The 23,446-nt window shown below is 39.9% G+C and overlaps 1 protein-coding gene and 1 long non-coding RNA gene across 2 annotated transcripts in view; one reads left to right on the top strand and one right to left on the bottom strand.

The window, feature by feature from the left end:
* Positions 1–89: 89 nt before the first annotated feature.
* Positions 90–13,815, bottom strand: LOC150086200 (uncharacterized). Its single transcript, XR_016546960.1, has 3 exons — positions 13,468–13,815; positions 2,835–2,897; positions 90–125 (listed from the first exon to the last, which is right to left on the bottom strand). It is a non-coding gene; the product is annotated as an uncharacterized LOC150086200 (long non-coding RNA).
* Positions 13,050–23,446, top strand: part of LOC150086201 (pre-mRNA splicing factor cwf19l1) — an 83,837-nt gene continuing 73,440 nt past the window's right edge. Inside the window, exon 1 of the mRNA XM_090373779.1 lies at positions 13,050–13,149. Coding sequence (XP_090229905.1) covers positions 13,130–13,149 — 20 coding nt within the window. The 5' untranslated portion in view covers positions 13,050–13,129. The remainder of the gene's footprint in view (positions 13,150–23,446) is intronic.

Below are 23,446 nucleotides of genomic sequence, written 5' to 3' on the forward strand. Positions count from 1 at the left end.
TTATTAACAATAAATATATAAAATTAAAAGTAGTTTTCCAAATTTTTAAAGAAATAAGAATTTATGAAAATTTAAAGAAATAAACTTACTCTCTTCAGTATTTGACAACTGTTTAGATGATGAACCTGATGGGGAAAAGTAGATACAGTATGAATGGTAAAAGAATTAACAGAAGACAATTCATAACATATAAAAAAAGTTTAAAAATGAATTGCAGTAATTATACAAGGGAAATAATCTTAAGTTAGTTGCAAATTAAATTAGGTACTTTTTATTTGGAACATTTGTTTATAAATGAGTAGTTATAAATAAAAACAAAAATAATATATTTAATTTCAATTTATTCACTAAACTTTCCCTTATAAAGTAAAACACTTTTTATTATAAACTGCCACTGTATCCGAGAGGTCAAGAGTGGGAGTACAGCAGCACCTGCTCTTTGGGAAGACCAGGATTCAAGCTCCTGACTGCTAAATACGGTCAATCTGCCAACCCGCACTGGACCAATGTTGACAGATTATGGTCCATTTCCCCTCAACATGAATTGTTCAGGAGACTTCCATCCTGCAGTGGATTGATAACGGCTGCAGTTTACCTTTACTTTTTATTATAAATTGTTTTGAAAAAGTTAATCCATTTGAAAAGTTTGCAATCTATGCAGTTGCCAACTTTTAAAACAGTTAATGAAAACAACTGACAAATATAAATCAAATCAGATTATTCAATATTACCAAAAAATTCTTTTCATAGTGTGTGTGTGTGTGTGTGTGTGTGTGTGTGTGTGTGTGTGTGTGTGTGACCTTCATGTTTCAAAGAACCTTTTACTGATACAATATTTAAAACTTGTTTGCCCATCACTTTAATTAGAAAATGTATCCTAATCAGTAGACTCCAAACCAATTTTTTTGGCCTGGTTCACAATTGGGATAATGTTCTCATGTAAATAATGTTCTCCAGGCATCTACAGATCCAAACAGAGCCACCAGATCATAAAACCATATACCATGATACATCACTCCATAACACAGTTTTCTAATGTTCCAGGAACCAATTATGGATGTACATCAGACAAGATGACAATGTGCATTGTGAGTGTGATTTCTGGTTTATTGCTACAGTTCTTCCATAAAATTCAATGCAATACATTTCCCTATATATTGTCTTTGTATTAAGTTCTTATCAGTTTCTGTTATCTCACTGAACTGAAGTACAGCACAGAGTCACAGAGACTCAGCCATTCCTCTGTGTGGTGTAGACTCACAACTCACCCTCTGCTTACATTGCTACATGCCGGAGTGACCACCTCCAGTTCAGTACTTTTAAGACTTGTATATTGGGGAATATATATACCCAGGATTACTAACAATCTCATCAGTAAAAATAAAAGCAAAGGATTGATTGTCTCAGAATGACTGGAATTTTATAAAATTCTACACACTTGAGTCATAAGTGGAACCTGAATATCAGGTCCATCAGTGTTTTAGACTCCCAAGTGGAAGTATCATCATTGGACGTACACAAGAAATAAACTCAGATACCATCCTAATGTATATATTTTGTTTATTATTTTTTTTTGTACAGTATTTCATTTTTACCCGCAAAAAATTATACACACACGCACATATATACAATCAATTTTACTTTTATATGAATGAAATTTGCCAACATAAAATTAGTATTAGCATTTGTAGTGGCAAATGATGCAAGAAAGCAAGCTTATAATGCATCAGCCAAAAAAAAAAAAAAAAAAAATCTCACATCACCTGTCCATCCCCTCCAATAATTTGTCTAATTCTTCTATGAATTTATTTGAACAACCCACTTCTGCAACAACAGATGAAAGTTTGTTCCAACAATCAACTATCTGCTGGCTGAAGGAAAATTTCCACACATCTATCTTGCAAACATCCTTCCTCAATTTGAATTTATGTTTCCTCATGTGAAATCTGAGCAAGAGGAAGAATACCATCAGCACTGAGCTTGCTCAATCCATTAAATCCTTAAAACCTCAGTCAGACCTGCTGCCAAACTGATCGACAAGGCTCTCAACGTATGCTCCTTTCTACTGTTTGGGCAGAATTGCAAGCACTTAAAAAATTTAATCTAACTCATAACTTTTTCCCAACATTGCTCTGTACTTGTTAAGTAAGCCCTCATATCATTATTGTGTACAACAATATTATCTTTCATGCCCTTGAAAGATGATATCTGCTCTACTATGCCATTTCCTTTTGCCACTGGCAGACATACCCTGATCCTAATCCACCTATCCTTTTTGCACAATATATTTCTTGTTTCCCCGGCATTGGAAATAGCTTATCATCCATTAAATAGCTTTATAATGATATATTATTATTATTATTATTATTATTATTAGTCATATGGTACAAGGAGGCCTGAGGCTTATGCTGCACCAGCCTAAAAAAATTCCCGAGTTACCCTGAGAGAGAGAGAGAGAGAGAGAGAGAGAAGTAGAAAGGAATCACCAAGAAAGAGAAGAATGATGATATCCAGCTCAGAACCCTGAATGTGCCAAGCCCACACTCACCAGATGTGAACCCCTGGGATGATATTATCATTATTAGCCATATGGTGAAAGGAAGCCTCAGGCTTATGTTGCACCAGCCAAAAAAAAAAAAAAATTCCCCGAGTTACCCTGAGAGAGAGTCAGAAGTAGAAAGGAATCACCAATAAAGAGAAGAATGATGATATCCAGCTCAGGACCCTGGGTTTGCCAAACCCATACTCACCAGATGTGAGCCCCTGGGGTTAATATATATAATACATAATGTTAATATAAAGTTATGTGAAAAATAAAATTATATATATCCCACCTATTAGATCTTGAAAATCGAGGGCCGGAGAAAATCCCCAAAACGTAATTCTTCCTGAACCTTCTGTCATTTTAATATAAAATATATTCACATATATTCATATCCTAAAATAATAAATAAATTGAAAGCATGTTCAATATATTACACTAACAAATAATCTGGATTTTATAAACATTACTTAAAAAATCAGTGATAAGATTTGGCAAAATTTACTTTCCTAATACTTCTGTGATCGTATATGAAACTTAATATTTATAAATGTTTAAAAAATTGAAGGAATTAACCCAAGGTAAAACACACTAATAAAGCAAATAATGTAATTCAAATAGTCTTATACAGGGTGACTGAAAGGATCCGAATTTTCGCTGATGTTTTGTGAAAATGTATACTTTCAGTCGAACACAATATCACCAACCAACAGCCATATCCAGCTTCGTCACGTGATAGGATATGTCAACAAATTGGTATCTAGGCAACCAATTTTCAACATTGACTCACCTGCTTACAGTTGCAAAATCCTTGGTGGCAGCACACTATGACACCGTCCATCCAGTGTGAAACACACATGTTCAAAAATCCCCTTAAAAAAGGAAGAATTTTTTTTGGATTTCTTCCACAGTTCTTCTTCTTCTTCTTTGGTCCTTAGCTGGCAGCTGGGGGAGGCGGTTGGCCACGCAACCAGTATGCTGCTGTAGGTGCCGCAGGGTTTCGGACTTGCTCTGTGATGTTCTTCCATACCTTAGCATTAGCATTAGCATTAGTAGAGGCATTTGATGCAAGAAAGCAAGCTTATGCAGCATCAGCCAAAAAAAAAAAAAAAAAAACCCGCTTCCACTTCACCCCTCTGTTCGTTCAAAATACCTGTCCAGCTGAGCCTTAAACTTATTTAGGCTATCAACCTCCACCACAAGGGATGGCAGTCCTTACGATCAATGGCGTCAGTCCTGGCCTGGTTAAGGTCAAGACGTCGGCTCTTCAAGTCATTTTCCACTTGCTTGGCACACGTTTTCCTAGGCGGGGTCCGTTGGATGCTCCATTGGGTGGGTCGTTGTCTCCAAAGGAGTCTGGATGGTATTCTGTTCGTGCCCATTCTACATACGTGGCCAAACCATCTAAGCCTTCGCTTCTGGATTTGGTCGGCAATGGTTGGTTGCTGTTGGCATCTGGCGCGGATGGTATCATTAGTGATGCGGTCGCGAAGAGAGATGCCCAAGATCTGCCGCAGGCATCGCATTTGGAATACCTCAAGTTTGTTCAAATCTAACTTGAGACAAATCCATGTTTCCGATCCGTAAAGAAAAATGGGCAGAATCAAAGTCCGGAAGAGTCGGATTTTAGTCTTTGTGGAAATGTTGGTCCTCTTCCACAGACACCATTTGAGCGAGGCGAACGCAGTGGCCGCCTGTCCAATTCTGCTGTGGATTTCCATGGTGGATGCAACTTTCTTCTCCTGGACCAGCGACCCAAGGTATTTAAAGTCTTGCACTTGCTCGATCTGGACGCCTTCGAGATAGATGGTGGCTTGCGACCCATCTGTTGTCAGGGCCTTTGTCTTACCAGCATTGATCTTCAAACCGTATGGCCGGGCAATGCGGGCAATGTCGTAGAGGATGTCCGTGGCTTCAGCGTCGTTACTGGCAAGGATAGCACTATCATCAGCAAACATCAGGTCAGTCACATAGTGATCCTTGTCATATTGTATGCCCTGTCTGTTTCTGAATGCTTGCCTCATAATGGCGTCGACCACGATGTTGAAAAGCAACGGGGAGGCTACATCCCCTTGGCGGACTCCAGTTTGGATGGTAAATTCCTCAGATAAATCGTTCTGGATGCGCACCTGGCTGGTTAAACCGTTGTATGCAGTTTGGAGGAGTGTGATGACTTTTCGAGGTACATGTTCAACCTCTAGTAGTTTCCATAAGGCAGGCCGGTGGACACAGTCGAAAGCAGACTTAAAGTCAATGAAAACAATGACGGTTCGCTGTCCACACCGGATCCTCTCCTCCATCAGCTGACGAATGGCAAAGATTTGATCACAGCATCCTCGCCCGGGTCTAAATCCTGCCTGTTCTTCTCGACTGGTTTGCTCGCGATGTTTTTGCAGTCTTGACTGGATGATCTTCATAAAGACCTTTCCGATGATGGAAAGGAGGCTGATGTCACGGTAGTTCTTGCAGTCCCGGTATGCGCAAGACTTATTCACCAGGAGAAAAACACTAATAGCTATCTACAGCAACGTACACAGAGATTGACAAAAATCGGCGCCAAATGTGACAAAAAAAACTGAAACCCTGCAGAGGACCAGTACTTGGACAAGAAGAGTGCTGATCACACGGAAGAGAAAAGCAAGGACGGGGGAATGTAGCACAGACAGTAGAGAACAGACTAAACGCAGCACAGTTGCAAACAGCTTGATGGCGATCTGAAGAGGACACCCTCGCCCTCTTCACCTATTATTCCCACTACCTTGGGGGAGGGGACATTTTTTGTTCCTTCTCCTCCACCCCCAAACTTCTACTCTGGTGGGGCATGGGCATGCCCCACTGAAAACTGGGGCTATCTACTCTATTGGCCCCATATTTCTGTCTTTTCCCCCCCAATCTTCGGTCTCCCTCCCCTCTCTACCTTCATCATAGCGAAAGCCCCACACGTCAAAAACTTAATATGATAAAATTACCTTACGCCCAAAACTCGGCCTAGCAAACCAAAGCGACATTACCCCAGCGCAGATTTTTTATTTACTTATATACAGGGTGTTTCAGTTAAACGTTTCAGAACTTCTAAGAGGGGTAGGGTACATCCTGACAACTCGAAATCATATAGCAATGTGGGGTCGGAAATGCTTTCCAGAAGCGGTGTTGTACACAGAAGCACCATAAAGAAAAGAGACCGTAAGTGAGAAATCGTTTTAACAATACATGAAAAGAAGCAAAAGGTACATGGATTAAAGTAAGTGTTCGAAGTTTCTTCCACGGGCTACAATGCACGCCTCACATCTCCGACGCATGGACATCCGAACATTCTGGAATACTCCAGGCGAATTTCGAATTTCTTGAACAAGAACGCCAAGTTAGTAGGATGGATGATTACACGAACGCAGAGTTAGCCGATATGCATTTGGCGTACGGGGCTGCAAATTGTAGTGGGCCAGCCGCACAGCGTTTGTACGCGGAACGATATCCGACGAGGCGTATTCCCAGTCATAATTTCTTTGCAAGACTGCACCAGAGGTTAGCTGAGAGAGGTTCATTTGAAAGAGCTGACAGGGACAGGGTAAGAACAGCACGGACTCCAGCCGTCGAACAGAATGTGCTGCAGCATGTACAGGGGAATCCAAGAACGAGTACACGAAGTCTAGCAAACGCAGTCGGGGTTTCCCATTGCAGCGTCTGGAGGATTCTCCGAGAACAAGACATGCATCCGTTTCACGTGCAGCGTGTCCAGACACAGCAACCGGAGGATTATGCACCTCGTATTGCTTTCGCACAGTGGTACCTTGGAAAATGTGCTACAAATCCCCTTTTTCCTGCTGAAGTGTTGTTTTCCGATGAGGCATCCTTCACAAGGGAAGGAATTTTCAACACGCATAACGACCATATCTGGGCGGTCGAGAACCCACATGCAATACGACGTCGTGCAGCACAGATTCGATTTTCGGTCAATGTATGGGCCGGTATTATGGGAGATCACCTCATCGGACCTTACCTGTTACCGTGTCGTCTAACCGGACCTATCTACTTGATCTTTCTGCAGCAAGTATTGCCACAACTTTTGAGAGATGAACAGATTTCTGCATCGACGCAACAGACAATGTGGTTCCAACACGATGGAGCCCCTGCCCATTATAGCGGAGATGTTCGTAACTACCTGGATGTCACATTTGGTCAACAGTGGATCGGACGTGGTGGTCCCGTGCGTTGGCCTGCTCGGTCACCCGACCTATCATGTCTTGATTTTTATTTCTGGGGTCATATGAAATCGCTAGTTTATGACACCCCTGTTGACAGTGCTGAGGAGCTGGTTGCAAGAATCGCAGTAGCTGCCGAAGAAATTCGAAATTCGCCTGGAGTATTCCAGAATGTTCGGATGTCCATGCGTCGGAGATGTGAGGCGTGCATTGTAGCCCGTGGAAGAAACTTCGAACACTTACTTTAATCCATGTACCTTTTGCTTCTTTTCATGTATTATTAAAACGATTTCTCACTTACGGTCTCTTTTCTTTATGGTGCTTCTGTGTACAACACCGCTTCAGGAAAGCATTTCCGACCCCACATTGCTATATGATTTCGGGTTGTCAGGATGTACCCTACCCCTCTTAGAAGTTCTGAAACGTTTAACTGAAACACCCTGTATATATATATTTTTTTTTATTTGTTTTTTATTATTATTATTATATATATATATATATTTTTTTTTATTTATTTATTTATTTATTTATTTTTATTTATTTATTTATTATTTTTTATTTATTTATTTATTTTTTTTTTTAAGGTCCTAGCCGCCGAAATCCCAGGAAATTAAGCGGCAGGACCTGCCAGAGTGAATCTACAGCTACTGGGTTCCTGGTCTGCCTCCACGGGGCGTAAGTGGGACAACGTTGGGCCTCAATAGGGGTCCAACGGCTAAATGACCAGATGAACAACGGTACAGAACACAACACATGAACAATTCCCACACACTTTTAAATCTCTGGCATTTCCCAGTGAACTGGTTCACCACAATGAAAGCAACGCGGAGATGGGGGAAACCCCTGGTGCCGTAAGACAACAACACACACTTACACTTACACTTACACTAGTCCCGGTTATTACCTTTCTTGTGGATCGGTACGATAATGGCTTTCCTCCATGTTAGCGGAATTTGTTCAGTGCACCAGATGGTTTTGAGGAGCGAGTGTAGTCGGCGAAGCAGTACATCTCCCCCGGCTTTGATCGCTTCTGTGGTGACTTGGTCCACTCCTGGTGCCCTGCCATTCTTCAGGGATTGTATGACTGCTTTCACTTCTTCTACTGTAGGCTCAACATCGACCATGGAGACTTCAGGGGGGTCGATCGAGAGTGCTGTTGCTGGCGGTCCCTGAGGTGGGTCGTGATTATACAAAGCTTTGAAGAATTCACTCCACCGTTGCAGGCGTTCGGATGGTGATCGCACGAAGGTCCCATCAGCATTCTTGATGTTGTCACTAATCAATTTGGTCTTTCCACTCAGACATCTGAGGGTGCGATAGAGAGTGCGGTACTCGTTCTTGGATGCCGCCACTTCAAGATCGTCTGCCACTTGGTTCCAGTATGCTTCTCTTTCTGCTGTCATTCTTTGTCGGACTTCTCGGTTTAGCTGCCGGTACCGTTCAAAGTCGACCAACTTTGCCTGTTTCCGTTTGTCCACGAGGTCGAGGCACTCGTCTGATATCCATGGTTGCGTTCGACGTCGGGCAGGTGGACATAGGGGCTTGGCACATTCCAGGATGGCAACAGAGATCTGCTTTTCTTCTTTATTTATATCCTCGGGCACGGCCAGCATCTCGAAGCGGTTGGATAGGGCGATCTGATATGCCTGTTTGTTGGCAGCATTCATTAGCTGCCTCCAGTCCAGCTTGGCTGACCGAGATGATCTTTTTGCATGCCGTAATTTGAGCTGCACCTTAGCCCGGATGAGGTAGTGATCAGATCCGCAATCAGGTCCCCTCATGGCACGAACGTCCATGAGTGATGAGCGAAATTTGGCATTAATCAAAATGTAGTCCAGAATTGCTGAGTCCTTGCCAGATGGATTTCGCCATGTAAGTTGATGTTTTTGAGGGTGCTGGAAATGGCTGTTTCCAATGATCAGGTTGTTAGATGAGGCAAAAGACAACAAACGTAGTCCGTTGTCATTGATCTTCCCCAGTTAGTCGAACTCAGTCGTCGCTTAAGCTGTATCTACTAGAATTACTGTAGTTCTTGATCCTTACCCCTTGGCCCACTTAGAACAACGCATTAACCCACTGATGAAGTAGTGATAAGGCGACAACTCAGTCAAGTGGATTACACTACCTGTACACTGAAAACTATGGATTTTCATCCAAAAATAATAAAAAAACTGACTGTAGAAGACAGACAATTTATCGGTACAATATACTAATGCGTCATAGCCTTAGTTGCTTTGAGATAAATAAATAATACTCAAACACTTAGTAATTGAAACATAAAGCAATTAAAATTACCTGCTTTATGGGATGAAAATCCAGATTTTCTGTGAGTAAAACCATACAACCTTTCATAGACCAACCAACTGGGCCAATATGTAATCAAAGCTAAACAATTCTCTCCTCCCGACTAGAGCTGAACCCGAACCATTTCCACATACATAGAACAGTAATAGTATCCACTATAATATAAAGGTACGTGGGGGCCCGGATACAAAAATGGTTAAGGGGGCTCATTTATTTATGTTGAGACTTTGATGGCTCCCCTAGATTGGGGGCTCTGGTGCAGCTCATCCAATGTACCCTCATTTTCACAGCCCTGGTCACTTGGCAAACTTACGCGATCTCTTCTTGAGCTTCAATGTTAACATGGCCCTTAAGAAGTTACCTGGAAATGTGCACCACACCTCTCAATTTGAAATTATTCAACTAGGTTATATAATAGTGGTACCCAACTAGAGTGCCGCGGCCCTTTTCAACTATGCCGCAAGATTAGGAAAAATTCCATTGAGTTCAATGGCAATCACTATTTCGAGGTGCCATTAATATTCGTCTTTTAACTTAAAGTATGACTTGAATGACAAAAAATTAAAATTGGGAACCACTGTTATATACCAACACCACTACATCAGTAAAGTGTATTCCTTATTCGAATCATGGGCCAGAGGTTCGTAACTCGGTTTACTTTGTCTGCTTGTTTGTGGTAGGGTTTCAGGAGCTTCAGCGACTTTGGCCATATTGTGCTGTATATACACTGTACTGCCACTTTATTATGTACATCTACATAATAGCGTGTTGAGCCTCCTTTAGCCGTCAAAACAGCCTGAATTCGTCTAGGCATGGATTGAACAAGGTGCTGAAAACGTTGTACAGGAATGGAGTACTGTGAAAAATATTTTCACTTTTCAGCCCTTTCGCTTACTTTCAAGAGGTATAAGAGCATAATATGACGGAAAAGCCTGTGGAACAGTACCATGCAGACATGAGTGTGTCACGACGTTCCTTGAGATTCGACGGAGGTGTAAGCCTGCAGCAAACAGCCCTTCCCAGCTCATCCCAAAGATGTTCAATAGGATTGAGATCCAGAGAACTGAGCGGGCCACTGCAGCAAAGAAAAGTCATTATTATGTTCCTGGAACCATTGCATAGCGATTCGGGCTTTGTGCACTGGCGCATTATCTTGCTGGAAGTAATTCCAGCAAGATAATGCGTATGTAACCATCTGACTGAGGATAAACTGTCAACTGAACGGATGCACTTGGTCAGCCACAATGTTTAGGTACGATGTGGCATTCAGATGTGAATCTATGGGTATCAATGGACCCAACGTGTGCCAAGAAAACATTCCCCACACCATAACACTGCCCCCACCACCTTGCACAGTACTCGTCAGACATGACGGGACCATAGATTCATGTTGTTTTCGCAAAATTCTGAGCCTTCCAACAACATGATGCACCAGGAACTTCGACTCGTCAGACCAAGCAACTGTTTTCCAATCCTTGATAGACCTGTGGTGTTGATGTGTCATCGCGTACCTTTGATAACAAAGTTCCGCGATGTGGCCGTCTGCTGTTGTGGCCCATTCACGACAAAGTGCGACTAGTGGTCCGTTGCGATATTTTGTTCTGCGCACCAAGGTTGTATTCTGACGTGATGTGCGACATTGTGGTCCGTCTGTTTGCTTGCACAATTCTAGCCATCCTCCTCTGACCTCTCTCTCTCTCACCAACAAGCGATTTTCTTCCACAGGAGTGCCATTGAGAGGATGTTTTCTGTTCGTTGCACCATTGCCGATGCACCGTTGAAACTGTGGTGCATGAAAACTTCAGAACTGCCGTTTCAGAGATGCTTTGTCCAGGACGTCTTGCACCTACTACCATGCCACGTTCGAAGTCCGTTAGATCAGTCCTTTTCCCCCATTCTTGCTACGGTTTGTACGCTTAACTGTTACTAGGATGGTTGTTCTGCTGCATTTATATCCACAACTGTGGCCATGTGACTTGCAACGTTGTGGGGCAAACCATTTGTGTGCACAGCAGAGGTGCACTTAATAAAGTGGCAGTACAGTGTATGTTATGGCTCTAAATTGCATGTGTTTTTATGTGAATTTCCTTGTATTCTTCACGAAAAAGCCGAGTTTGCGGGAATTAAAAACCGGGCTACTGACACAGACTAACTCAGCCATGTTGTGAATCGAACTCTGGTGTTTTCCAACCGGTAATGGAAAGACAGGGTGACAACTGTGCTATCCACTAGGGCTCTCGCCTTTGCACTAATTTAAAATGGAAAAATTGCTCGTTTTCTTTCTTTTTTTTAGCTACATATTCAAAATGGCCTTTCTCTCGTTTTTACAACGGAGGGCACGATACCACTGTGCTACCGGCGCAGACTCAGCTGGGGGAAAAATGTCATCAACATTGAGCTTACTCAATCCATTCGAGGCTTTAAACACTTAAATCAGATCTCCTCGCAGATGTCTCTTCAGATTCAGCAATTTTCGAAAATAAAGCCTTTCTTGGTAAGACCACTTCTTTGTGCCCTCCACCAACGTGGTTGCCTTCTCTGCAACTGGCCCTTTTGGTTAGCACAGCTAGTAGAATCTCCATCCTCCACACACCGGGTGAAAACACCTGAGTTCGAGTCCCGTTGATGGCGTGAGGAACTTTTATGCACTTATTTCAAAATGTGGCAGCGTTAGTCGGCCTCAGTGAGGAAAGCATGTTTTTTTTCTCCCGGAAACTCGGTTTTTCATTCAGCAAACAGAAAATGGATCACAGAACACACTTAACTTATAGACAATATACGTCGAGCAATGTGGCCTTAGTTGCTGATGCCCCTAAAACATAATCTAATCTCTGTACCAGTACCAGCAGGTCTGCATCCTCCCTAAAATAACGCCTTCAGACCTGTATGCAGTGTTCAAGTTGCGGCCTAATCATGACCTTGTACAAAGGGACAATCACCTTATCTGGCTAGCAAAGTTCATGTCTATTATTGACAAATCCCATGAGCTCTTCTGGCAACCTGTTTGTACTGCTCAGAAATTTCATACCTGACTGCATAATTACTCCTGGGCCTTTTTAATTTTCCACTACGCAGCGTATATTACCACAAAGTTGGTGTGTTAATTTAGGATTACTGCTACCCATATGCAGTACTCTGCATTTGTTAATGTTGTTTTAATTGCTATTTCTCAGCCCATCAGCCTAATTTTTCTAGATCTTTTTGCAGTGGCATACCTTCATTACTGTTATTAACAACCATAACAACTTGTGTACCATCTGCAAACTTATTTTATTTTTCGGACCTCTGTGTTTTCGTAGCTTCTAAAAATTTGACGGGCTCCAGGCACTGTGCCCAATGGAAAAGATACCCCTGCCCTGACTTCTAATCCCTCTATAAACACATCAAGAATTTGGCTTCCTGTACATTAAAGAAATGGGTTTTCTTTTTCACTTTCTGCCCTCGTGAGTAGCATGGTTGGTAGAATAGCCGTCCTCCCTACAGCGGGTGAGAAAGACCTTCGAGTCGCGTCGATGACGTGAGTTTTTATTGGCCTTTTTCGCGAAGTGACTGAGTTAGTGGGTCTCAGGCAAGAGTAACGTAGTTTTTTCCTCCTAAAATCTAGGGTTTTTCATCCAGCAAACAGAAAATCGAACTCAGAACACGAAATTTACGCACAATATACATGGAACAATATGGCCTTAGTCGCCTATGCCCCTAAAGCCCTACTATAATAACAACTTTCACTTCCGGCGTTACTTTTCTTCTAAACCGATAAATTATAAATCTCAAACTGGCCGTCATCGCCTATTGGAATTTTTATGAATTTCCCCAATGCGGTGCTTACTGTCTAAGACTAATCGCGATTATTAAATTCTTGAAAGTCGTTTATGCTTGATTTATAAATTATAAATATGCTCTTAAATCTCCCAGGATGTGACCGGTCCACGTGAAAATATCCGCACCTCCAAAGACCAGTACGTTCCTCGTTGGAGGCCAACAATATTAATACTAATTATTACCATTAAACCGTGCTGCCATCTACTGTTTGACTTGAAAAACAGGAGTTCGTGATTTCAAAGGAGGGATTTTTATATTTTCTATTATGGGCTCTCCCCTGAAAATGTAAGTATAATATGAATAAATTATCCTTATACATTATATAATTAGCTAGTTTAAGCAAGGTTAATCATTAGGTTTTATAGTTACGTTAATGCCAATATTTTAGTAGTAAATCTAATCGAGTTCCTGATAAATTAGCCTGATGTGCAAGGCATGGCAAATCGAGGTTGAGACCAGTACGCTTTGTTTACATGAGCAACCGTTAGCAACTGGTGGAGAGGGGGAATGTGAGGAATTTGGAAAGATGTTTCATTATACGTTAAATATCAAATTGGTTAAACATCAAATTAATTCACATCCGCCGTAGGGAGTTTGACTCACCGTGCCAAAATTTCCGTGTTCATTGTTGCTGAAGGATAATTTGAAGAGAAAGTCGCTTTGAAAAACCTGTGTCACCAACATCCAAAAACGTGCTCTAGTCATAGCAATTGTCTTCTCAAATTTTAGCTTACCAACAAAATAAACTACGCTATAAAGTAAACCACGTGAAGTCAGGTTGAGATACATCGGGAATTGATGTGGAAACTCAGCATTATAAATTGTGCCATTATATATACATTATGAAGCACTGTGGCCGCGAATATAAACTTCGATGGCTCCAAAACTATTCTTAGCATAAAGTATGATTAAATGGAAAGATGGTGACCAAACCCGCGCAAAGCAATAACTATCGCGAAGAATGACGTAAGGACTGACCACAACGCATGCGCTTTGTTTCGTTAACTATGGTAACGTTTGTTTTGCAGTGCCAGATTATAAGGTTACAGGATTTGTTATTGAGTTGTATTTTTACTGCACATAGCTACATTTCTCTTATAAATAAACTTCTATTTGTCACAATTATATATTACTACTGCACAGTTATATATTACATTACATAAAATATATAAATTATATATTACCACTAATTGGTTGATTTTCAAATGGAACGCTATTATATGATTATATTAAATTAGTATATATGGTTATAATCTAAATTCTGAGGAAGATACATAAAGCATGAAAATCCAATATGATTAAAAAATTATATTTTGTGACATTCTAGTTTTTAACTAGGGGACACAACACTTGAAGGCTGCTTACATGGCTACAGACCATACAATGTGACAGACTGGGTTGCAAATTGGACACCCCTACTTGTTGTCAAGTGTGCCCATACAGCTTGATTTAAAGGTTTGTGTTGCAGTCAACTGCCACAAGTTCATAGCACAACACTTCAAGAGGATACATAAAATGTTTGTATAACCTCTTGAAGTGTTGATGAATTTTAAAGGTCTTCATAAATCTTGCTAATCAAAAGATCTTTATCAGTTCAAATTCAAAGATTTCATATTTGTATGATGGCACAGTATCACTTGAAAGGATCATATGGCAAAAATGATGCCAGAAGTTAAATTCAGATAACAAAGAATGCATGAAGTGTTAAGATGGTAAACTGAAATAAGAAGGGATTTAAATGTAATAAAGATGGTGGATTGAGGGATTCACTGTCACCCATCTAGCTTTGGGTGACAGCGAATCCCTGGCTGGAACAAATTAGAAAACAAGGTTGACTTAATTAACAGAAATTTGTGATAAAATAAAATTCATAATCGAGTATGGATGCAAAATACAGTAAGTGACACTACACTACCATGTGTAAAGATTAAGTGTTTTATTGAAAATGCTATAAATTTTATTGAAAACACCTCATTTCAAACACTTACACAGTTTAGTGACATTTGAAGAAGTCACTGTTTCTTGTGAGGCCTACAAAGTGGATTACTGAAATCGTTCAGTTGCTCATGTAGGGGAAAGGGATCCATGATGAACAAAAAAACAAGCAGTTGCATTTAATACTGCTTATTTTAATTTATTTCACAAAGAAATCTTAGTAAAACTTTAGAGGGCACCTTCAACAAGAAGACTTAGGTACCTTACGGCAATGCCATCAAATATGGATCCCAACTACAGATCCTCCCATTATCCAGCAGTTTAAATTGCAATTATAAGTTATTCTACAATATTCAAGCTACTTTCCTCTCTTTCAACTGTTTTGTATTCCCTTCCCCACCAATTCCCATATCCCCTTTATCCTTTTCTTACTTCTCTCCCTTCACCCTATTTTTCCTCATCCTCCCTAAGTCCTAATTATTAGCTCTCTTTCTTTGTTTCTTCTACCCATCTTTTCTTAAATATCAGTTTCCTTCCATGTTTGGAGCTTTCCCGTTGATTATCATTGTTCTTACCAAAATCTTAAGAGACATTAAAAAAAATAGCAAATTACAGTGACGTAAGTACAGTTGGTAGTCAAATGTAAGTTTTCCCATTTTGCAAGAGCAGCCCTCTCCATCTTCCCCACTTTTTCCTGTTCTCCCCTACATGAGTAACTGAATGATTTCAGTAACTTAGTTATCTTAATCATTAATTAAATTAATTTCTAACTTGGTCTTTTATATTTTGATCCACCCTATAGGAATGACAATGAACAACAGTGACTTAAAGACATTGCCTACCCTGTTCACATGTTTTTATTGAGATGTTTTGAGTTGATTTCATAACATTTTCAATTAGATGGCTTTATCTTAATTATTAATGAACATTCAAAAATGGTTGTTCACTGTATTTCATTTTCATAAGAAAAATATGTAGCACTCCATTTTCAATTAATTATTATCAAGTATTTAACAGGATTAATGTCTAAATTTAACTATATCGATAATGCATAATAAATTATTATTATTAGTTGTATGGTGCAAGGAAGCCCGTGGCTTATCCTGCACTAGCCAAAAAAAAAAAAAAAATTCTGAATCTCAGAGAGAGAGAGAGAGAGAGTAGAAGGAAATCACCAAGAAAGATAAAGAAGGATGATAGCTGGCTTGGGACCCTGGGTGTGCCAAGCCCATACTCATAAGATATGAGCCCCTGAGGTTAATTGATATTCAAATAAAAATAAAATTAAATGAATGAAAAATTTTGGTACTGAAACAGTATAAAGTTAGATGCTGATGCCATCCAACTATAATTATAGTCTCATAATAAAAACAATAAAGTCTCATAATAAAACAATATGAGAAGAATGATAAAAAATGAACCGCCAAACTAACTTACTGAAAGTACAACAAATTACTAGTAAGCACATATCCATAGAACTCAGATTAAAATTATTAATGCTACCCATTGACTCATGCAATTGACCAGTTGGGCACAGGCCAGGTACCACTTGGATTAGCATTAGTATTAGCATTAGTAGAGGCATATGATGCAAGAAAGCAAGCTTATTCAGCATCAGCCAAAAAAAAAAAACCACTCCCATTTCACCCCTCCGTTCGCTGTGTGGATTGTGTGACTGGGTATGAATTAGGGATATAGAAATTACCCACTGCTGTTGGTAATATATGTTTATCTTTGAAGTATCAGTGCTAATTCAATATGATGTGATTAGTTTTGTAATTTTTGTTTCATTTAATTATAATTTTAATTTAAGTAGGCCTAAATCTAATTCATTCACCTCAAATGCCTAACCATAGGTTATGCATTTGAGGTGTTTGAAAGCTGACCTTCACTACCTTTTAGAAAAAGGTAGTGAAAGTCAGCTTTCAAACAGGTAGTGAAGGTAATTTATGACTATGTGAAAAGCAGTTAGATAGTGGTAAAAGAGTTTCAAGAATAATAGATGTCACATAGGAAACAGCAGCCATTATCAACTGACTGCAGGATGGAAGCCTCCTCAACAATTCATATTGAGGAAAATGGACCATAATCTACCATGCTGGTCCGGTGTGGGTTGACAGGTCGACCGTATTTAGCATTCAGGGGTTTGAACCCCAGTCTGCTCAAAGAGTGTGCACTACTGTACTCCTGCTCCTGACCACTCAGCTACTCAGGATGTTAAATAATCAAGGGGTAAATAATGTTTGAAGATATGTTAGTATTGTAGCCCAAAATTATAAATCTTTCTGATTGATTTCTTTTTTCTAGTAAATCAGTTTATAAACACTGCAGAAGTAAAATACAGTGTGCCATTAGCATTAGTAGAGGCATACGATGCAAGAAAGCAAGCTTATGCAGCATCAGCAAAAAACCCCTCCCATTTCACCCCTCCATTCATTCCATATGCCTGTCCAGCTCAGCTTTAAATTTATTTAGGCTATCAACTTCCACAACAAAAGATGGAAGTCTGTTCCACCAATCAACTACCCACTGGCTAAAGGCAAATTTTGGCACATCTATTCTACAACTGTCTTTCCTCAATTTGAATCTATGCCCCCTCAGGTTCTTAATCTGAGCAAGAGGAAGAATCCCATCAGCATTCAGCTTGCTAAACCCATTCAGGGCCTTATACATCTCAATCAGATCACCTTGCAGGTGCCTACTCTCCAGGTGCTGCAATTTGCAGAACTTAAGCCTTTCTTGGTAAGAGCACCCCTTTGTTCCCCTCACCAATCTTGTTGCCCTTCTTTGTACTTGTTCAAGCAACTCTACATCCTTCCTAAAATGAGGCCTCCAGACCTGTACACACAGTACTCTAGGTGTGGCCTGACCATTGCCTTGTATAATGGGATAATCACCTCCCTGTCCCTGCTAGCAAAATTCCTATATATCATTGACAAGACTCCATGACCTGCCATGGCAGCCTCTGTGCACTGCTCAGCAAACTTCATATTTGACTACACAGTTACCCCCAGGTCCTTTTCACTTTCCACTTCCCTTAGTGTAGTACCACACAGTTGGTACGTTTCTCTTGGGTTATTGCTACCCATATGCAGTACTTTGCATTTGTCAATGTTAAACTTGAGCTGCCACTTCTCAGCCCATTTGCCCAACTTATCTAGATCCAGTTGGAGTAGCATACTGTCTTTACTGTTGTTAACAACCCTGCCAACCTTTGTATCATCTGCAAATTTGGACATTAAGCCTAATATACCTTCATCAATATCATTGATAAATATACAAAACAACAACGGGCCCAACACCAAACCCTAGGGAACTCCAATAATAACATTTGTCCACAAAGAGCAGTGTCCATTGATTACCACTCTCTGTCGTCTCCCACTCAACCATCCCTTTATCCATTGTAGTAACTTACCCTTAATGCTACACCTCTCCAATTTGTACAGCAGTATATGAAGATCCCTTTGCCATTCTTACCAGATGAATTGTCCATCTTTGCATCTTTCAAAAAGGTTTAGAATCTATTTTTGGATTCAGCCTCCAAACCTGTTGCACATTATGGTCTTTAGTTGCCACTGTACTATAAAGCCACCAACAACAACCACCTCCATTGGCTTCCTAATCCATCGTCCAATATTTAACACCATTATTCTCTTAGATGTCATCATGTCGTCATTTGTTTTATGTCGTTTATGTAACTTCCAATTACTCAGCAGTCTACCAGGAACATTCCTGGAGAGAGGTTCTCAAACCAGTTCTCTGTTCATTTTGTTTTATTTGCTTTGTTTCTGCAACAAACTCATTGCCTTTGGCTGCAAAGTCAAATGAGAAAACTGTGAAGCCAAAAGTAGTTTGAAGATATGTTAGAAGATATGTTATTCCTCCTTTTAGAAATGAAATTGAAATTTGTTTAGTTTAAAGTTGGCAAATGAGCAGTTGCAACTAGATGTGAACATGGATACTCACAAAAGTTGTACCTAATAAATAAAAGTATAAAGAAGTTGCAAAATCATCAGTGGCAAACATAATTAAATGTTTTATAACTAGATAAGGTGTTTTTGCTGACAACGGAGAAGTTATAATTGACTTGATCTTCTGATCAGTAAGCTGAGGATGTTAACACAAATTACATTTTGATAAAGTGAAAAGGTAAGAGTGTGTTCAACGATCTCAGGGTGAATGAAGAAAATTTCAGATATGGTTTTTCTGTAAGTAAAGGCTGGTTCAATAATTTTAAATTAAGGACTAGTGATCTCATTAGTTCTTAATTTAAAATTTGGGATATTGTGTTCAGGTCTGGAGGTGGTTGTTGTTGGTAGTTTTATAGTGCAGTGGCAACTAATGACCATAATGTGCCAAAAGTTTGGAGGCTGCATCCAAAGAAAGAAGAGAGATTCTAAACCTTTTGAAAGATGCAAAAATTGACAATTCATATGGTAAGATGGCAAAAGGATCTTCATATATGAGGAAAGACTATGATTAAAGAGGCCTGTGTGCTCTGGATTCATTATTAATATCGAATTGCAGATGTGGGTTACAAAGTGAGAAACTAGACATAATTCAATCAAGAGGGTGGGAGACATCTGATTGAGGAGTATAACACACTGGGGGAAAAGAGTAACAGAACAAATGACCATGGAACCATTACATTATAAAATTAGAAAGTTTACATTTGGCCAGCATACTATCAACCACTGGAATAAACTACATCCCTGAGTGGTCAAGGAGGACAGTGTGATGAAATTTAAGGAGCAGTCAGACCTCATGGGAGTGGGAAAAGTAGGAAAAGAGCAAATATAGATGTATGGACAATTTTTAGAGGGTGCTTATTAATACTAACTTATTTTGTCAGCAAGTATTGACTTGCAACCAAATGAATTAGTTTGCATAAATAAAAGCTTGCATGAATTATTGAGGAACTTAGATATGGTTCAAAGGAAGTCTAGTGTCAATAAAACAGGATTGCTCTGGAAGATAGTAATAATAATAGAAGCATGTGATGCAAGAAAGCAAGTGTATGAGCTTATGTAGTTTCAGCCAAAAAGAAAATAACACAACCATTCCCTCTAAAAGTTTGTCCAGTTACTCCTTGAATTTATTTAAGCTATCAACTTCCACAACGACAGATGGAAGTTTGTTCCAGCAATTAACTACCCGCTGGCTAAAGGCAAATTTCCACATCTATTCTATAGCTGTCTTTCTTTAATTTGAATTTATGCCCCCTTAGGCTCTTAATCTGAGCAGGCAGAAGAATCCCATCAGAATTCAGCATGCTCAACCCATTCAAGGCCTTATATACCTCAATCAGATCACCTTGCAGGTGCCTAGTCTCCAGCTGCTGCAATTTTCAGAACTTAAGGCTCTCTTGGTAAGAGGACCCCTTCGTTCCCCTCAATTAATCTTGTTGCCCTTCTCCGTACATGCTCAAGCAAATCTACATCCTTCCTAAAATTAGGCCTCCAGATCTATACGCAGTACTCAAGGTGTGGCCTGACCATTGCCTTATACAAAGGGATAATCACCTCCTTTTCCCTGCTAGCAAAATTCCTGTATATCATTGACAAAACCCCATGACCTGCTCTAGCAGCCTGTCTGCATTGCTCAGAAAACTTCATATCTGACTTCACAATTACTCCCAGGTATTTTTCAATTTCTACCACCCTAAGTGTAGTACCACACAGTTGGTACTTCCTCTGGTGTTACTTCTACCCGTATGCAGTACTTTGCATTTGTCAATGTTAAACTTCAGTTGAAGTTTCTCGGCCCATCTGTCCCAATTTTCTAGATCCTGTTGAAGTAGCACACTGCCATTATTGTCATTAACAATCCTGCCAACCTTTGTATCATCTGTAAACTTCGACACTAAGCCTAATATACCTTCATCAATATCATTGATAAATATGCAAAAGAACAGTGGGCCCAACACCAAACCCTGTGGGACTCCACGAAAAGCAGCATCCATTGATTACCAATCTCTGTCTTCTCCCAGTCAACCACCTTTTATCCATTGTAGCAACTTACGCTTAATACCATTCTGCTCCAATTTGTACAGTAGTCTTCCATGCTCAACAGTGTCAAAAGATTTCCTGAAATCCAAGTATATGATATCAAAATTAGTTTTTGCGTCCAGTATTATTTTACCTGGAACAGAAGTTAAACTAACTGGTCTGTAATCATTCATGTCAACCTTCGATCCTCCTTTGTGAATACATTTGCACATCTCCAGTCCATGGGGACTTCCCCTGAGTCCAGCGATGCTCTCATAATTATGGCTAAGGGTTTGCTTAGTTCCTTTGCCACCTCCTTTAATATAACTGGAAAAGTCCCATCCATCCCAAGAACCTTTCTTATGTTTAACTTCAACAATCTCTCCTCCACTTTGCTCTTAGTTATTACAAAATCATTAAGCATCCTGTTACAGTTTGATAAACTTCTGGCATTTTCCTCTCTTAATAACTCCTCATGTGTGAATGTAGATGCAAAATACTCATTCAGTTTGTTAGCTATCTGAGGAGGATCGTCAACAGTTGAACCATCGATATCAAGTGGACCAATCTGATTCATCCCCTTCCTTTGTGATTGATTACAGGCCAGCTTATATCTATCATAGGCTTCTGTGTCACCTGTTAAATTATATGTATCCCATGCATTTTTTTTCTCTGCCGCATGGCTCTTTAGTTCATCTGACATCCATTTAGGCCTAAACCTTTAACAATATTTCTTAGATGGTATGAAAAACATAGTAGCTTCCAAGATTAATTCTTTGAATGCTTCCAATTTTGAATTTGCTGTTGACAATGTCATCAGTTGGTCCCACTGTATAGAATTTAAAAAGTGTTTCAGACCCGTAGTCACCTTTATGAAAGCAAAAACTCTTCCCTTTACCCCTGGTGGTAGTTACTTCTTTGAGTAAATCCCACTTCAGCACACTGTGATTATGCCACCTAGTTCCTTTATCTTCAGATTCTTAATGCATGAAGAATCACTATGGATAATCAGATCAAGAGTATTACTCCCTCTAGTTGCCTCCCTAACATGCTGCTGTAGAAAACAATCATCAAATAAATCCATGAAAGTCTTGCTAGTGTGCGAGTGACCAACCCAGAAATTCCAGTCAATATCTGGGAAATTAAAATCCCCCATTATAAGACACTCTGATTTACTGGCCTACTCTATTTCTCTGTATAGCTGTTCATTATACTCATCAGAGTCATTAGGCCTATAACACACTCCTACTCTCAATTTTCCTTTCCTAGTGCTTATGTCACACCAAACTGACTTGACACTGCACTGTCCGGCCATGTCGACTGGCTGTACTTCCTTGGATTTTATGTGTGTTTCTTAACTAATAGCATAACCCCTCCTCCCTTCCTGTCCTGTGTATCCTTTCTGTACACATTGTACTCCCCAAATTCCAATTCTGCATTCCTAATATCTGTGTGACACCACGTCTATGATATCCCAACAATATCCGCCTTTGATGTCTTGACCAGCACTATAGTTTCATCAAATTTATGTACTATACTTCTAGCATTGGTATACATGCAAGTATATATCACCTATTCTTATTCTTAGTTACCTAGCGCAGCCCATATATTTATTTGTTTCATGATAACTGCCATTGATCCCTGAAACCCCCAGCACCCCTTGCTCCAGGCCACTGCTCATTCTAATAGAAATAGTGCAGGAATCACCTTCACCTTTGCCTGCAACTACTTTTAACTTTTTAGTCCCCTCAAGTGAATCCCCTCAAGCTAGCAGTTTTCAAACCCACCTAATGCTGCCTAGATAGCATCAGCACTCTTGCACCCTTTCTATTTAGTTGTATCTCATCCCTACAGAAGCAGCCTCTCCTGTTAACAACAGAATGTTCATCATGAAGGAAGAGGTGAGCTTGCTAGATGTCATCTAAGATCAACTAACTTCTTCGCCGTGACAACACTACTTGTGATTTCAAGTCCTAGATAGCATTGTTTATCACAATGGGAATTCAAGGGCTTTGAAAGACTTTAGCTTCTTGTGGTTTGGAAATTAAACAAGAAAGCTTGGGTTATCAGGACCTTGTTTCTGAGTGGCCCTACCATCATTTTTGCTCTTCAGTAAAGATTTACCTAAATAAAATGACCAGCCAGAGAACTGTAGATTGTTCAGAATACTCCAAATTGTCCAGAAATCCACTCCATCGCTAATTCACCTCATCTTGAAAAGTTGAATTAGCGATGGAATGGTGAAGATGGAATCATGAAATACACCTTTTTCCCCAATATATGAAATTGATCTTACAGCCCATACACCAGAATGTGATTGTTAATTCAAGTGATACTACCATATGATCACATCTACTAAATGCTTGAAGAGAACCCACTTTAAGGGAATGTTAGAAGCACTTCAATGTCAAGAATGCAATAGACATCATTCTAAATTGTCTGTGATGAGTATATTGTCAATTTCCCTGTATTCCAAGAAGAGACACTAAGACTTGTAAAAAAAAAAAAATGCAGAAAACGATTGCTCAATTTGGAATTATGGCCCTGTGATATTGAAGAATTGCTCAATTATTTTCAGCATGTGCCACCACATGATACCTGCTGAAAAGCTCAACACTGAAGACCAGGTTCACTTGAATAAATTCACAGCATTGGAGGTG

Source organism: Mastigoproctus giganteus, chromosome 5 (assembly GCF_048544385.1).
Source record: "Mastigoproctus giganteus isolate SK-2022 chromosome 5, ASM4854438v1, whole genome shotgun sequence".
Classification (NCBI taxonomy): domain Eukaryota; kingdom Metazoa; phylum Arthropoda; class Arachnida; order Uropygi; family Thelyphonidae; genus Mastigoproctus; species Mastigoproctus giganteus.